Source organism: Saprolegnia diclina (genome assembly GCF_000281045.1).
Source record: "Saprolegnia diclina VS20 unplaced genomic scaffold supercont1.3, whole genome shotgun sequence".
Classification (NCBI taxonomy): Eukaryota; Oomycota; class Saprolegniomycetes; order Saprolegniales; family Saprolegniaceae; genus Saprolegnia; species Saprolegnia diclina.
This window is the reverse complement of record NW_008246070.1, coordinates 501,055-515,957: the sequence shown is the minus strand read 5'-3', so window position 1 is coordinate 515,957 and position 14,903 is coordinate 501,055. Positions and strand designations below refer to the sequence as shown.

The following is a 14,903-nucleotide window of genomic DNA, read 5'->3' as shown; positions in this document are numbered from 1 at the left end:
CGTCTTTATCGTGGTGGGTGTTGGTTCACCATTGTAGTCGACTACTCGACTAAACACGACTAAGTTTCGTGTCAAGTCTTGGCTCGATGGCTCTCACTGCTGTTTGACACAAAGGACTCGTTTTTAGAAAGAAATCGTTGAATTTAGACGGCATTTGTACATAAAGACGCCCACATGCATCAAGAGTCGATGCTATCGCTGACGTGGAACCCTTGTATCGGTGCAACACTGTCACTGCTCAACCGTGACTGGACCGCGGTCGTGCATCTGCCTCGGCGCGCCTACGAATGCGTTAAAGCGGTTTGACACAAAAGAAAGAAGGATATACTTGGTCGGTAGCTGCTGGTTGGACTGGTGTTTGGTGGCACTTGTGGGCGCACGATTGGGCTCCTTGTCAACGTCGCCTTGGTAGACGTGCCCGTCCATACCGACGAGATAGCTGTCGTAGTTTAAGCTTGGGAGCGGCTGCTTGGGCAGAAGCTTCTGGGGTTTTTCATAGCCGGGCGCGTGGCCCTGAAAACCACCGCCGTACGTGGGCGCAGCGAGCATCGAGTTGCACGCCAAGCAACGCTCCTTCTCCAAGCTACCAAAAAGCATTGTGTACGGCGCTGCTTTGCAAAGCAGTACCTTGGCAGCGGCCCCGACCGCCGGTGGATCGAGTGCTTGGTGAGCATTGCGGCTTCAGGTTCTTGACCCATGGCGCTGGCCTTGGTGACGGCAACAAACATACTACGTTCGTCTTATACGTATCAACTTGAAAGATTGAAACAGTCGTCGACACCTGTCGGAAAGCGTCTTGAGCAAGAGCTGCATTTCGTCGCGGTCGGCTTTGGATTTCAATGCAGAGAAGACGTCTTCCTTGTTCATCTTGAGATCGATGAACGCACGGAGGTTCTCGACCTGCGATATGACACGAGTAGAATGCGAGGGGCATGCGCACGAAGAAGGGACGTACTTGCTGGCGCACACGCGAGTCGTACAGCACTTGCTCTTTGACTTCGAGCAAATCTCTATGCCCCAACGTATATCGACCACATTCCACAAGCTAAACGATACTTTTTGTCGGCTTTGCTCGCCGAGAGGTTTTGCACGAGGTCTTGCAAATCGCGGCAGTTGCGCTTGAACTCGTCCTACACTAGATTTTAGCTCTCATTGCCGCGACGAGAATCGACCTCGTCCTCGTTGATGGCCGACATGGCCTTTTGCAGCTGCTCAATGATCTCTTCGTACTTGCTCTCGATGATGAGGTCGACTTTGACACGGTCGGCTTTCTCCAAGAGTGCCCGCTGCACTTCTTCCACCGCACCTACAGACGTGGAGTCCGTGGCCGTCGTGGATCACACTTCCATACTTGTGTTGTCGTCGAGGGACTTGCGCGCCTCAAACATCATGTCCTGAATACCCTTGCTCTGTCGAGCAAACTTGTCGCTCGTGTCCCGCAAAATATCTTCTCGCCGCTTGTTGTCTTCGTGGTAGAGCTCGAACCAGTGCGTGAGCGGTCGGTCGTTGTACATGACGGCGTCCGTCGTCAAGATGACCTCTTCCTCCTCTTCGTTGACCTTTTCTTCCAGCAGCACAATGCTCTCTTTGGTCGCTACGATCTCGAGCTTGACACTCGCGACGTCGGTCTCGACCTTGGCGACGAAGAGGGACAGCGCAGCCTTTTGGCTCTCGACGGCCTTGTCGACGACGCGCACCTCGTCGCGGACCACCTAGACGCGTATAGCTCTGATTTCTATCTCGCAGATACCTTGATTTGATGATCGAGGCCTTGCAGCAGATCAATGCGCTTGGCTTGCATGATGATCTCGCCTTCGAGTTCGCCGACACGGTGCTTTTGGGTCTCGACGAGAGCCTCGAGGGCGTGTACCTTGGTGTTGACCTTCTCGAGCTGCTTTTGGCTCTGACGCGCCTCCTTCTCAACGACGTCGATGCGGTCGCGGAGCCGGTCAAACTCGCCCGACATGCAGCGCATGGCGATGGTTTGCATGCGGATGGCCTTCACGAGCACCTTCTTCTGCACGCGCGGGTGTTCGAGGATCTTGACGCCTTGGAGCTCCTCGCTGAGGTTGTGCCATATCTCGGGCGACCCCAGGCCTTGCTTGAGGAGGTCGTCCAGGTCGTTGCGCTGCACCTGCATCATGCTGCGGGGGTTGACCGATCTAATTTTACAACGGCGCCATGTGATTGGGCGTCGCGCGTCTAGCAACGCCCTCCGATTGGCTATCGGGATTGCCAGTCGCATTGGGCACAGTTGCGTTTGCGATGGACGACCACTTTGTGCACGAGGGCATCCTCCTCAAGAAGATGCTCTTTGGCTGGCGCGCCTACTACTGCGTACTGCGCGGGCGCAACCTCGAGCTGTACCACCCGCCCAAGCTCCCGTTGACCAAGCCCCCGCCGAGCCAAAAGCCCAACCGTGTCCTTATCGTCGACACGTACAGCACCGACTTTCGTCGCGGCGACCAGATCGAGCGTACAACTGCTTCAGTCCAAAGCGTCGTAAGCTCATCAAAGTGGCTTCTAGTGGTCAACCCGCGGGGGACGCGCCGCGCGTTCCGATTCACGCCCGATCAGCTGCTGCGGGGCGAGCGCGCGCAATGGCTGTTGGCGCTCCAGACAGCATTTCTCATGGACAACGTACGCACTAGTATATACCACGTGGCATGACGTGGTGTCATAGGCGTTGGCCAAGTACGGGCCCAACATCTCGGAGCAGCTCCTTTCGTATGCCAAGAAACAGCTCAGCGAGTTTGGGGTCGTGCGCATGGACGACGGGATACGCCAGACGCTGCGGAAGCGGTCGATCCACGGTGACCTCTGGAATCGATTTCAGACCATGGTGCACGAAGGCATTACGATCCACGAGGTGCTTTTGTTGCTCATTTGGACGACCGACATAAGATACGAATGCGATACTTTAGGTCGGCGACAGTGGGACGACAGAACATTTGTTTCGAATCGACGACCCGCCGCGCGCCATCTTGCTCTTGCCACTGCACGAAGATGCCTTCGAGTGCAGCGATATTCAAACCATTGAGCTGAGCAGCGTGATTTCGGCCGCATTTGTCCACTCGGCCGGTGCGCCTTGGCCTGGTGTCCTCGAATGCTTTAACATTTAGTCGATAGACGCGCAGCAGAGCCTCACGTGGTTCACACTGACGTGCCTTGATGACGGCGCGGCCTCAAAGGGGCGCACGTTTGACGCGCTGCGCACCGAAGTGCGCAGCCTGCTCGTGTTTGGGATATCGCAGACTTTGCGCAACTTGCAGTACAGCCCCAAGCTTCAACTCCGGCGCCGTCTCACGCTCTCACAACACGAGACGTCGTCCTCGGCCTTGCTCACCATCAACATGGAGTGCCAGCGCGACGCCGTCATCCGCGGCTTCAACGTCAATCCAACAAAAGCGATTGCGCAGGCCATCGCCGCCGGGATCATGCGCGGGATCAGCGTGCGGTCGCTTTCCGATTCTACTTGCTCGATCGAACGCTGCGTCGCGCTCTTTCTGCGGCACACCAAAGGCCTCGATAAAGACACGATTGGCGAGTACCTCGGCAGCGACGACGCCTTTTGCGTGCGCGTGCTCCGGGACTTTTCCCAGTGTACGCTCTAAATCATCCTGCGCGACGGCCATGATCACATGTCGTAGGCTTCTCGTTCGTCGACAAGCCCTTTGAGGCCTGTTTACGTACCTACATTGGCGCGTTTCGGCTGCCGGGCGAAAGCCAAAAGATCGACCGCATGATGGAGGCCTTTGCGCTCGCGTACACGGCGGCCAACCCGAGTGTCTTTCTGCACCACGACGCCGCCCACATCCTCGTACGCACTACAGCACTCCACTTGAGAGAAGTCATCGTGACAGCGCAGGCCTTCTCGACCATCATGCTCAACACAGACGCGCACAACCCGTCGATGGGCAAGCGTCCGCGCATGACCCGCGACGAGTTTGTGCGCAACAACCGCGGCATCGACAAGGATGGCGCCGACGTCCCCGCGCCGATCCTCGAAGCGATCTACGAGAGCATCAAGGTGCGCCTCAAACACATTTGCAATGGCAATGGCATACGGCGTCTGTAGAAGCAGCCGCTGCTCACAGTCCGCGACCGCAACGACAATGGCAATCTCTTCTCGGTGCGTGCACCTACACGGATACTACCCTGATGCAATCTCGGGTTAGAACCCGGCGATGGCGGGCTGGCTCAAACCGTCCAAATTTGGCGGGAAGTGGGCGTACTTTATTCTCTCCACGCATTGCTTGTACTTCTTTTTCGGCCAAGACGACGTGGACCCGAGGGGCTTTTTCACGCTCGAAAACGTCGTCGTGCTCCGAGATCGACCGAGTCAGTTTACGCTCCAAGCGGCGACGCCAGCACACAAGATCAAGGGTGTGACCTACCCCGCGACGACGTCGTCGACCAATAGGACGCTCGAGCACAAGATGCACAAAGCTGTCACGTTCCACACGGATGGCCAAGCCGAGTGCGACGCATGGGTGACGATATTGCGCCAGAACGTGCTCGCATCGCAGCCGTGCGCGGTGCCATCAACGCGGTCCTCGGACGCAGATGCCCCCGAGTCGTCCTACTCGGTGACGAGCCGCGCCCAGCTGCAGCTCCGTTCGTCGTGGTCTCTCGGTAGCGCCGAGGACGAGGAGTCCAAACACAGTGAAGACGACATGGCGATCGTACCCTGCTCACCCCGCCAGTTTACGAGCATGGCATAGGACCTAATTTCATTGGATGCGGAGCTAGTATCAACCGATAGTATCTACCATAATCGTCTTGATATTTTCCAAACCCCACCCCTTGGTTTTCAGCGGCACCGAGCACGTCATGCGACATGTCCAAGGCACACTTCAAGCGCCGGATCACAACTCGCACGGATACGTCGCTTGCCGCAGCCTCGCTTGGTGCCGGCACATCGTCTAATCTGTACTACGACAGCACGAAGTGTAGTGCATGCAGCTACCTAATATTACTATATTCATGTTCACTCAACCGAGCGTTCTCTAGAGCGCGTTCTTGACCGACTCGAAGACCGCGTAGCTGATGCTAATCGCCGGCACGGACTTCATAAAGTTGGGCAAAATACCGCGGTACAGCCCCCAAACACCGTGCGCCTGCACGATCTTGACGAGGCAGTCGCGCATGCCGCTGTACACGACGTGCCGGCCCTTCATGCCCTGCGCCTGGAGCTTCGTGCGCACGACCTGGAGCGGGTACGACACGATCTGGCCGCAAGTGCTCGAGGCCGCACCAAAGAGGAGCACGTGCCCGACGCTTGGCGCGTGGTCGTACTTGTTGATGTACGCCTCCTTCATGGTAAAGAAGAGCGCGAGATCGACGCCAGCGTACGGTACGATGCCGAGGAGCGACGGCGTGAGTCCACGATACAGGCCCGCGACACCATCCTTCTGCACAATACTCGAGAGGCAGTGGGCAATACCATTGTAGTCGCCGGGCTTGGCGAGGCAGAGGTACGTCTTCGCCATCTCGAGCGGGTAGATTGCCAGCTGCGCTGTTGCGCCAGCCGCGCTGCCCGCAATGAGCTTCTCCATACCGTTGAGCGGTCGGTTCTGATCGTGGTGCGGGAAATGGCTCGAGATGAACGAGAAGGCCCAAAACTTGACGGCCGACTCGGGCGTGACCTTGATCGAGTTGGCGCCGTTGCCGCGGAAGAAGGCCGTCCAGCCACCCGACGCGTAGATCTGGCGCGAGATGGACGAGACCGACTCTTGGCACATATGTCCGTGGGCGTTGCCGGCCTGAAGCGCCACCTTGACGCGGTCCATGGGCGCGGTCGCCGTGCGCGAGATGATGCCGGCGAATGCGCCCGCGATGAAGCTCTTCTCTTCAATCGTCAGCTGCGGCGGTTTGACCGTCACAAGCTCGCGGACTGCAGCGACGTGCTCAGCCCACCAGGCTTGGCTCGCGTGCAGTGAGCGGCCTTCGTGGTGCGAGGCGAGCGACGGCGTAGTAGGCGTACTCGCCGTGGACGACGCCGTAGCATCCTCCATGTATGGTGACGAGGCCGTCATACGTCGAGGTATGGGCGACCGAGGCCTGTGGGCGAAGCGACTTGCGTTGTCAAGTGACAGCGGGTCAGGCGTCGTCGCAGCCACCATTTGCAGTCTCGTCGTCATCATTACTCGGCGACCATTTGGCACCGGAGGGTCCGGGCAATCCGGTCGAAGTTCGCACTTGCATACAAACGCGCCTATGATCCGTTTACAGACAGCCGCACTCGCCTCGAAGTTCAAGCGAAACTTCGTCTTGTCGCATATTCGCGGGCCAATCACGTCGCATAAAGATGGGAGAGTGGACCAATCAGTGCCAAGGCGCGTGGTGATGGCAGCGTGCCCGTTGGGTGACCGCAGACTCCGCGACGCGCCCACGTGGCGCACGGTGGCACGCGCAAGATGCAAAGCGGTAGAGCTGCTTGGCCACTAGCCGTCTACCTCGCGCTCTGAAGGTACATGGCGCGGCGACGAGTCCACGCGCATCGCAAGAATCTTCCGCCCTGGCAACTAGATTCCTCGGGTGCCAAATTGGGTTCGTTTCCAGATCTGGGCGCACGGAGCAGGCTTTGCCAGACCGTGCAACCGCGTGTGCAGTCTCTCCGCGAGCTCTCGCCGCGACGCCTTAAGTACGAGCTACGAAGCACCACGCAAGCGAGGATCGGCGTTCTACTCTGCGTGACGATCGACGACGCGCCTTTGTTTATGCACAGTAGTCTAAGTCGTTATTATGCTTGCAGCAGACTGATCTGCAGCGACGGGTCCATGCCGGCCGGCTTCATTTTCGAGCTCGTACTGCGGGCGTACAATGGCGTGTCCCGCTTCAAGAAGCTGTCCTGAATCTACAGTCGTGTTGGCCAAAGGCGTCTCGAGGCGCACACGGACAACATACCCAGAACTGCATGACGTTGAGAAAGCTAGGGCAGATGATCATGACGACGACAAGCTCTGACATGGGATGCATGGCGAGTGGGCTGAAGAGCGCATTGCCGATGGCGCCGAGCGGCCCCGCCGTTGCAATCAAGACCGACGTCACGATGCCCTTGGAAAAGACAATGATGCTAAGCCACGCAACGAGCTGGATGCCCCATATCCTACATGAGACTTGTGAAGTTGACCTTGATGCAGGAGCATGCGCACCGGTACGAGGGCGGGTTGCCGTAGTCGCCGCTGTCTTGGATCGCATGCCAGTTCAAGGACACGGCGAGCTCTTGCTGGAACTTGAGCAGCGAGAGCGCAATGAGCATGCCAAGGGTGCAGTCGGTCACAAAGTTGAGAAAATACCAGACGCACTACGGCCCATGATCGATCGATGCAAGCACCAATGCGACGTACTTGGTCTGTGACGGGCGGCAGCGAGATAGCGATCAAGATGTTGGTAAAGTGTCCCACGACGGCCTAGAAGAGAAGAGCGTCGTCGTTGCGGCGGCGGCAAGCGACACGCACCCCAATGCCTTGCTTCCCGACGTCCAACGCCCAGATCTCCAGCGACCGCTTCGGGCGCTCCACGTGGCGCTTGTACCAGAGCGATGTGAGCGCAATGACGAAGAGTACGACCTGCACGAGGTACGTCTGCGGCCCCGAGAGGAGCTCGCAGCGCTGCGGCATGAAGGCAAAAGATCCAATCTTCCGTCAAAGGGTGCCCTCACGCGTATCCGGAAACCACCGTGAAAATCGACGTGAACAGCGTGAAAAATGTGAAAAAAGCGAGAAAAAGAAACCAGGTCATGCAGCTACTCGCTCAAACCTTGTGTCGCGGGCTCAACGAGATATTGACGAGCTGGTGCTTTTGCGTTCATTCTTGTCGCTCCAAGTAGTAGTATCGGACAGCGTTGCATGGTTCTCTCGACACATCAGAGCTCTGGGACTGGTATTCCACGCTGCGGATTGGATACAATCTTGCGCAAATGACGCCTTTCCAACCAATCACATGACTTATTTCAATGAAATATGTATGGAGGCAAGGCCATTGGCTAAAATGCTGTCGAGAAGGCATACCGTAGACGACACTGTGCGATGTACTACGGTAGCAGTACTACACCAAGGACGTGAGACCCAGGGATGTACTCTACCGCAAGCCGACGCAATGGCCGCGGTTGCCATGCAATATGGTCGTCCATGGCGTCGAGGAATCTCGAAGCGCTCGGTGTCGGGCTCCGTATCCGGACAAATCCATGGAAGGCTACTTGGTGCAAAGATACCGAGCACAGTTTGAGAAATAATTGGGCGCAACTGCCGCTGTCTATGTCGAGCCAACCACGCCATATGACCCATGCTGGCGCTGCTCAGTACAGCACTGCACCTCTCACGGCCGCGGACTACTCTCTCGAGGCGCACAACCCGACCGCCGTTGACGCCATGGCCTCCGCACCGCAGACGACTACGTACCCTCCGCCGCCTGTGTTGACGTACAACAGCCGCCCGCAGGCGACCGGGAGCCCGATCTCGTCGGCGCGCTCGTGGATCACCGTGCCGTGCCAGAACCCGTCGGCCGCGCCGTGCCATCGGTCGCTGCACGTCTGCGCAGTCCATAAGGACTCGATGTACATCTTTGGCGGCTACGACGGCTCGAACCGTGTCAACGACTTTTTCGAGTACAACTTCAAGCGCAAGGTGTGGGCGCAGGTGCTCGCGATCGGGATCCCGCCGACGCCGCGCGACCGCCACGTCGCTGTCGTGTACAAGGACTCGTTCTACGTCTTTGCGGGCTTTGACGGAAGCTCGCGCGTCAACGACTTTGTCGAATTCAACTTTGGTATCGCGACAGGGTTAGCACGCCTCCAAAATCATTGCCTCTGTCTAGTGACGCAAAAGTGGAGCCCCGTGGCCGTCGCGTCGGGCATGCCACCGAGTCCGCGCCACAGCCACGCCGCCGTCGTCTACGGTACGTCGCCGCTCTCTGCTGCCTTTCCTCTACAAACGGTGTACATGGGCAGACAAGTCGCTCTTCTGCTTTGGCGGCTACGACGGCAGCTACCGCAACGACTTTTACGAGTTCAATTTCGGTAATTTGCTTGAAAACACCGTCCGGCATCCAACAAGCGACTGCATAGAAACCTGCGTCTGGTCGCAAGTTGCGGCCACTGGGCGGTTCCCGCGCCCGCGCTACCGCGCGTCGCTCGTGACCCACAAGTCGACGTGCATTCTCTTTGGCGGCCACGACGGGTCGCGCCACCTCAACGACGTCCATGTCTTCAACTTTGGTATGGCTGAGTCGCATGCGAATGCTCATGCGGACGTAGCGCTGCGGTCGTGGTCGATGCTGCCTGTGGAAGGGCCGGCGCCGATTCCCCGCGACAGCCACGTGGCCGTCACACATGGCAACGCGATGTACATCTTTGGCGGCTCGACGGGCAGCGCCATGAACGACTTTCACGAACTCAACCTCGGTGACTCGACCTGCGGGTGTAGCCTGGAGCACTCTGACTGTGGATTAGAAAACAATGTGTGGCAGCCCATGGCCTTCAACGGGCCGCCGCCCGGCCAGCGCTTCTGTCACGTCGGGTGCGTCTACGATGACAGCCTCGCGATCTTTGGCGGCTACGACGGCTCGAGTCGCCTCAACGACTTCAAGGAGTTTCGCTTTGGCGAGGAAGTCGAGCTCGATATCCCGCCGCCATGCCTCGTCAACGACCTCCGCGACCTTGTTAACAACCAAACGATGAGCGACATCACGTTCCTCGGTATCCTTGTGTTCTCATCCACGGTCTCATGTTTGTCTAGTCGAGGGCGTGCCGATTTATGCCCACAAGATTCTCTGCGTGCGCTGCAGCTACTTCAAGGCCATGCTCACGGGCGAGGTACGTCTCCAATCCCTCTCTCTCGGCGCATCATACTGTGTCTAGATGCTGGAGAGCCGCGCGCGCGAGGTCGTCGTCCCCGACGTGCGCAAGGTCATCTTCCTCGCATTCCTCGAGTACCTCTACACGGACCACGTGACGGTCGACGTGGAGACGGCCATGGAGCTCTTTGTCACCGCCGATCGCGTACGTCGTTTTCAAAGCTAGGCGGATGCATGTGGACACTGTGTCTAGTACGGTGTGGACCGACTGAAGAAGATCTGCGAGAGCAAAATGCTGAGCTCGCTCTGCATTGAAAACGCTGCCAGCATCCTCCACGCCGCCGACATGCACTCGGCAACGATCCTCCGCGACCGCTGCATCGCATTTATGCTCAACAACTTTGACGCAGTCACCAAGACGAACGCCTTTGAAGAAATGGGCCGCACGAACGTCGATCTCGTCTTCGAGCTCCTCAAGCGGCGCTAAGGAGGCCTGTGTGTACCCCATCTTTTAATATATACGTCTATCCTTTGTCGCTACTAAGCGTATGTCGCAACGCGAGAGGCAAGAGGCGGCTCTTGATTTCCTAACGTGAGAGCCGGCGGCGGTCGACGATCTCACGTAGCAGCAGGACCAGTCACAGCGCTTCTTGCGCGCAGCGTCGGCACCAAAGCGTTAGAAAGGATGCCGATCAGCTCAAAGCAACCAACCGGTGCACGTTCTGTCATGCACTTGAGCGATTCGATTGGTCAAGTGCGAGCTTCGATTTTAAAGCCGCACTGGATTGGTCGCTCTATTTTTACAGTGCTATGGGACTGCCACGTCATGACGCAATAAGGATGCAACTAAGAAAATGAGGAATGCAATTAGGCATGACAAGTTGGCTTAGTCGAGGAACCCGGTGACATTGTCCATGTGCCCAATGTCCATGTCGTGCAGAAATTTGTAGCTCGACCGGCGCGTGATCGTCTGGTTGTCCATTTCAAAGACCAGCATGGACCCGACGGTCGAGCTGTAGAATCGCTTGAGGAAGGCGGTTGGAATCAAGCGGTAGATGAGTTCGTACTGGACGTTGGTCGTGCGCGTCATTTGTGTGTTGGAGACGCGCAGCATGTTTTTGATGATGAGGACGCCAGCGTCGAGGGCCGGCGTGCCCTTGGCCGAGAGGCCCACGCAGCCGTGCGTCGAGGTCGCAAGGTCGTGCACGTTCGAGATGTTCAAGTACCGGAGCACGGAGCTCGTTGGCAGGAGCCCGTGGGAGCCCGACACGAGGCGCGAGTGCGCATAGATGACGAGGATGGCGAAGACAATGACCCCCCCAGCGATGATGGCCGACTGGTAATAAGTGTGCGGAATCGCGTCAAAGAGAAAGCAGTTGGTCGACGTGGCGAGGCCGCAGGGGTTGGCAACCATGCTGTTTTTGTACGGGTACACAAATCCCTCGAGGTAAAACACGATGACCCAATTGGCGACGCTGAAGAAGAGCACGAGCCACGTCTGGGTGACGACGCGTGGGTTGAACCAGATCTGGATCAGCGTCCCCGTCATGATACCGACGATCGACGCCATTTGCGCGGGCCCGCACAAAATGTACCTTTTACCATTTGGCGGGAATCGCGTCGGCGGGATTTAGAATCAGGTACGTCGTGAGCGTCTGGAGGTTGTTGTTGCCATAGTACGCAACAAAGAGAATCACGAGACCCAGCACGTTCTTGGAGAGATGCACAGGCACGTAGCAGACGCACGAGTGGCGCAAGAAGACCGCTTGCATGAGACACATGGCGAGCGAGACGACGAAGAGAACGACTGCGTTTGTGAGCATGAGCGAGTCGCACCTGCCAGATCATCGTGACTGCGCCCTGGATCTGCAGTAGCCACCCGAGGTTGGTCGCAAAGTTGTACGTGCCGCACTGCGACGCCGGCACAATGTCCCACGGCGCATTGGCTTGGAGAACACCCGATTGATACTCGTCGGTCGTCGCGACCGTCACGAGGCTCAGCGTCCCGTTCAAGCCGCCGCTAAGAAGCGTGGTTTTGCCCGCGTTAAAGTAAAACTGACTGCGCTTGGCGACACCGAGGTACACGGCACGTCCGTTGCGCATCTGAATCGCAAACGTGTTGGTGTTCATGGGCACTTCGTTCTCGCACATCCATTTCGGGTCGTACGCCCGCACCGAGCAGTACGCGAGGCAATCGATCGCGGGCTTGAGCGTCGCCACGTCGACGTACGTGATTTTCGCACAAGACACGTGACGGCCGTCGCGTGGCCATCAATGTAAAACTGCGCCGACGGTTTGTTAAACCCACTGAGGTTGTTGATGTGCTTGAACTTGACGATCTGGTTCTTGTCCTGAAACAACGGGTCGTCGAACGCCGGAATCTGGTCAAACGCGCGGCCAATCGTGCTCCAGATCATGTTGGATTGGGCTAAAAATGCATTGGCGCACGCGACGTCATTGACGCCGCACTCCTTGTAGTGGAGGTCGCTCACCGACCACGTCGCTTGCGTGCTCGAGAGTGTCGTCGGGTTCGACACTACGACGCTCGACCCTTGCAGAAGCGTTGTCACGGGCACGTCAAACCGGTTGTAGTCAAAGGCCTGGACGATGAGACCCGTGAAAACCGGTTGGTTGGCGATCGACGTGAGCGTATACGTCGTGACGGCGACGACACCCGCAAAGCCCATGTAGAGCAGCGAGAGCGCCATGCCCATTCCGAACGGCAGCCGCTTGCGCACAAAAGCAGCTGCCGACACGAGGCGGCTCTCACGCCGGTTCTTGTCCGTTGGTTCCATCTCGTCGCTGTCTGTTTGACAATAATGACTGCGCGGCCTTTCGCAGCGTCAGGTTATAAATAGTCGTGGTCGGTAGCGACTGGGGTCTCCATCTTGCTCGGCGAATCGCTGTTGCTGGACATGCACGGACGAGCGTTGGGGGCCAAACACAGTAGATCGAGGCACTCTATATACGCTACCCCATTCGACATGGCGACAGCGAACAACCATCCTCGATATGCCAACTCATCGCTGTCTCGAGCTTCCCCATATCCCATCATGTGACCGATCACCACTATTCTTCAAGACATCCGCGTGTATTTCTGTTTAGCGACACCATGTCGGCGTGTCGCTCGACGCCTCGATCGTGTCGAGTGTCTTGTAGCCGCTGGCGCGGCTGATGACGTTTTCTTTCAAATGCACGACATGGAGCGAGCCCACCGTGTCACTGTAGAGGCGCTGGAGCCGCCTCATCGGCAGTACCATGTGAAAAAGCACGTACGGCGCGTTGGCCATGCGCGTCATGTCGCCTGTCGCGATGCGCAGCATGCTCTTGATGAGGAGGACGCCATTGTCGGCGCCACTGCCGTTGACGCAAGCCGCCGATGACGTGAGAAACTGCTCGTACCGATCCGCGTTGAAGTACGATAGCACGGACGTGGGTGGTGGCGACGAGCGGGAGGCCGAGTGCACGTACACGGCTGCGATGGCAAGCGCGACGACAGTGATGGCGACGCCGGCCGAGACAAAATGCATTTTCAGAACGGCGCTGAACACAACGCAGTTGGACGTCGTCGGCAGCGCGCACGGACTTGGCACGTTGGTGCTTTGGCTCGGAAACAGGTAGGCTTCCAGCACAAAGACCAGAATCCAGTTGACGGCACTGGTCACCAGTAGCAGCCACGTCTGCGTGACCAGTCGCGGGTTGAACCACATCTGGACGAGCGTCCCCGTCATGATCCCGACGATCGATGCCAGTTGCGCCGGCCCGCAGAACGCGTAGTAGTACACATTCCCGTAGCTCGGGTTTTGGTGCAGGTAGGTCGTGAGCGCCTGGAGGTTTTCGTTGCCGGCAAACGCGACAAGGAGGATCGCGACGCCAATCACATTTTTCGACATGTCGACGGGCACGCAGCAAATGTGGCTGTGGCGCAAAAACACACTTTGGACCAGTACGAGGTAGAGTACCATGACGAGCAAGACGGCGGCGTTGGACGGCATGAGCGAGTTGCACTTCCACGTCATCGTGACGTAGCCCTGGCACTGCAGTAGCCATCCAAGCTTCGTGGTGCGGTCGAGGTTGGTGCAACGCGCTGCGACAAGCACGTCCCACGCGGCACTGGCTTGGACGAACCCGCGGTGGTACTCGTTGATGGACGGTATGGTGCTGAGCGCGACGTCGCCGAGCGAGCTGCCGCGAAAGATGGCGACGTGGTTTGGGTTGAAGTAGACTTGGTTCCGCGGCGTGACGCCAATGTAGGCGGCGACGCCGTTCCGAACTTGGATCGCGTACGTGTGGACGCTCGCTTCGACGTCGGTCTCGCAAACCCACTGCGGGTCGTACGGCCGCTGCGAGCAAAAGGCGAGCGAGTCAACGATCGGCTGTGTATGGGCTGCGGAGACAAAACTCGCGCGGCGCACCATGCACGTGATCGCCATGTCATGACCCGATATGTAAAACTGGGCCGTCGCTTTGTTCCAGCCGCTGAGGTTGTTGATGTGCTGGAATTTGACAGTCTCGTGGGGGTCCTGAAACCGCGGCTGGTCAAAGTCGGGAATCAGAGCCAGTGCCGCTCCGACTGTCGCCCATAGCTCGTTGGATGCGGCTGTGAATTCATTCGCGCACGACCGGTCGCGACATGCCTTGTAGAGGAGGTCGCTGAGCGAGGCGCGGGTCGATGTGGCCGTGACACTGCTTCTGCCTTCGAGGAGGATGTTGATGGGCACGTTGTAGAGATTGGAGGTGAAGCCTTCTTGGACGAGCCCGAGGTAGACGGGCGTGTTGGCGATGCCAGAGAGCAAGTAGGTCGTCGCCGCAACGATCAAGGCAAACACAAGGTACAGCACCGCGAGCAGTATGCCAGGGCGCCAACACGAGCGCGGCTGCAGCTTCAGACCTTGGTGCACAAGCGCACTGGACGGTGGCGCCACGCGGTTCATGTCGTTTGGGCCGCGAAACCGAAGTCTCGAAACGATAACGAGCGTTTTGCGTTAGCCGAAAGGACGCTGCGATGGCCGAGTGTTGATTCCTTCCACCTTTGCGCTCTAGTCTTTATGAGACGGCGGCATACAATGGAAGAAGATGCCACCGCTAGTTCTATCGGCGTAAGA

The 14,903-nt window shown here is 58.1% G+C and overlaps 7 protein-coding genes across 7 annotated transcripts; 2 read left to right on the top strand and 5 right to left on the bottom strand.

Moving 5' to 3' along the window:
• Positions 1-135: 135 nt before the first annotated feature.
• SDRG_01306 (hypothetical protein) lies at positions 136-2,158 on the bottom strand. The gene is made up of 9 exons (XM_008606824.1): positions 1,751-2,158; positions 1,352-1,712; positions 1,173-1,306; positions 1,057-1,130; positions 956-1,010; positions 782-900; positions 628-729; positions 329-583; positions 136-281 (listed from the first exon to the last, which is right to left on the bottom strand). Exons 1-9 carry the CDS (start codon positions 2,141-2,143, stop codon positions 239-241), a joined length of 1,536 nt encoding a protein of 511 aa, XP_008605046.1. The 5' UTR covers positions 2,144-2,158; the 3' UTR covers positions 136-238.
• Positions 2,159-2,261: 103 nt separating this feature from the next.
• On the top strand, positions 2,262-4,801 carry SDRG_01305 (hypothetical protein). Its single transcript, XM_008606823.1, has 9 exons — positions 2,262-2,476; positions 2,528-2,640; positions 2,684-2,869; positions 2,925-3,081; positions 3,130-3,603; positions 3,651-3,820; positions 3,869-4,030; positions 4,079-4,132; positions 4,179-4,801. Exons 1-9 carry the CDS (start codon positions 2,266-2,268, stop codon positions 4,722-4,724), a joined length of 2,073 nt encoding a protein of 690 aa, XP_008605045.1. The 5' UTR covers positions 2,262-2,265; the 3' UTR covers positions 4,725-4,801.
• Positions 4,802-4,887: 86 nt separating this feature from the next.
• SDRG_01304 (hypothetical protein) lies at positions 4,888-6,216 on the bottom strand. The gene has a single exon (XM_008606822.1). The coding sequence runs from the start codon at positions 6,144-6,146 to the stop codon at positions 5,010-5,012; it is 1,137 nt and encodes a 378-aa protein (XP_008605044.1). The 5' UTR covers positions 6,147-6,216; the 3' UTR covers positions 4,888-5,009.
• Positions 6,217-6,661: 445 nt separating this feature from the next.
• SDRG_01303 (hypothetical protein) lies at positions 6,662-7,635 on the bottom strand. Its single transcript, XM_008606821.1, has 5 exons — positions 7,464-7,635; positions 7,353-7,415; positions 7,158-7,309; positions 6,910-7,111; positions 6,662-6,859 (listed from the first exon to the last, which is right to left on the bottom strand). The coding sequence occupies exons 1-5, from the start codon at positions 7,623-7,625 to the stop codon at positions 6,746-6,748; spliced, it is 693 nt and encodes a 230-aa protein (XP_008605043.1). The 5' UTR covers positions 7,626-7,635; the 3' UTR covers positions 6,662-6,745.
• Positions 7,636-8,233: 598 nt separating this feature from the next.
• SDRG_01302 (hypothetical protein) lies at positions 8,234-10,338 on the top strand. The gene is made up of 9 exons (XM_008606820.1): positions 8,234-8,772; positions 8,821-8,901; positions 8,954-9,022; positions 9,071-9,220; positions 9,260-9,406; positions 9,455-9,700; positions 9,741-9,817; positions 9,863-10,003; positions 10,052-10,338. The coding sequence occupies exons 1-9, from the start codon at positions 8,262-8,264 to the stop codon at positions 10,283-10,285; spliced, it is 1,656 nt and encodes a 551-aa protein (XP_008605042.1). The 5' UTR covers positions 8,234-8,261; the 3' UTR covers positions 10,286-10,338.
• Positions 10,339-10,649: 311 nt separating this feature from the next.
• SDRG_01301 (hypothetical protein) lies at positions 10,650-12,593 on the bottom strand (the record flags this gene model as incomplete). The annotated part of the gene is made up of 4 exons (XM_008606819.1): positions 10,650-11,393; positions 11,443-11,634; positions 11,678-12,003; positions 12,042-12,593. 4 exons carry the CDS (start codon positions 12,591-12,593, stop codon positions 10,685-10,687), a joined length of 1,779 nt encoding a protein of 592 aa, XP_008605041.1. The 3' UTR covers positions 10,650-10,684.
• A 277-nt stretch (positions 12,594-12,870) lies between these two features.
• Positions 12,871-14,765, bottom strand: SDRG_01300 (hypothetical protein). Its single transcript, XM_008606818.1, has one exon. The coding sequence runs from the start codon at positions 14,730-14,732 to the stop codon at positions 12,900-12,902; it is 1,833 nt and encodes a 610-aa protein (XP_008605040.1). The 5' UTR covers positions 14,733-14,765; the 3' UTR covers positions 12,871-12,899.
• Between the last annotated feature and the right edge of the window lie 138 nt (positions 14,766-14,903).

What these genes read in the sequence shown, in the direction of transcription:
- SDRG_01306 (XM_008606824.1), bottom strand. Translation starts at nt 2,143, where the DNA reads ATGATGCAGGTGCAGCGCAACGACCTGGACGACCTCCTCAAGCAAGGC. An exon ending in GTCCCTCGACGACAACACAA is followed by an intron (nt 1,307 to 1,351) that starts GTATGGAAGTGT and finishes CCACGTCTGTAG; the next exon opens with GTGCGGTGGAAGAAGTGCAG. An exon ending in CGGCCATCAACGAGGACGAG is followed by an intron (nt 1,131 to 1,172) that starts GTCGATTCTCGT and finishes AATCTAGTGTAG; the next exon opens with GACGAGTTCAAGCGCAACTG.
- SDRG_01303 (XM_008606821.1), bottom strand. Translation starts at nt 7,625, where the DNA reads ATGCCGCAGCGCTGCGAGCTCCTCTCGGGGCCGCAGACGTACCTCGTG. An exon ending in TGCCGCCCGTCACAGACCAA is followed by an intron (nt 7,310 to 7,352) that starts GTACGTCGCATT and finishes CATGGGCCGTAG; the next exon opens with TGCGTCTGGTATTTTCTCAA. An exon ending in TCAACGTCATGCAGTTCTGG is followed by an intron (nt 6,860 to 6,909) that starts GTATGTTGTCCG and finishes ACACGACTGTAG; the next exon opens with ATTCAGGACAGCTTCTTGAA.
- SDRG_01305 (XM_008606823.1), top strand. Translation starts at nt 2,266, where the DNA reads ATGGACGACCACTTTGTGCACGAGGGCATCCTCCTCAAGAAGATGCTC. An exon ending in TCGCGGCGACCAGATCGAGC is followed by an intron (nt 2,477 to 2,527) that starts GTACAACTGCTT and finishes AGTGGCTTCTAG; the next exon opens with TGGTCAACCCGCGGGGGACG. An exon ending in GCTCCGGGACTTTTCCCAGT is followed by an intron (nt 3,604 to 3,650) that starts GTACGCTCTAAA and finishes CACATGTCGTAG; the next exon opens with GCTTCTCGTTCGTCGACAAG.
- SDRG_01304 (XM_008606822.1), bottom strand. Translation starts at nt 6,146, where the DNA reads ATGATGACGACGAGACTGCAAATGGTGGCTGCGACGACGCCTGACCCG.
- SDRG_01302 (XM_008606820.1), top strand. Translation starts at nt 8,262, where the DNA reads ATGTCGAGCCAACCACGCCATATGACCCATGCTGGCGCTGCTCAGTAC. An exon ending in CTTTCACGAACTCAACCTCG is followed by an intron (nt 9,407 to 9,454) that starts GTGACTCGACCT and finishes ACTGTGGATTAG; the next exon opens with AAAACAATGTGTGGCAGCCC. An exon ending in GAGCGACATCACGTTCCTCG is followed by an intron (nt 9,701 to 9,740) that starts GTATCCTTGTGT and finishes ATGTTTGTCTAG; the next exon opens with TCGAGGGCGTGCCGATTTAT.
- SDRG_01300 (XM_008606818.1), bottom strand. Translation starts at nt 14,732, where the DNA reads ATGAACCGCGTGGCGCCACCGTCCAGTGCGCTTGTGCACCAAGGTCTG.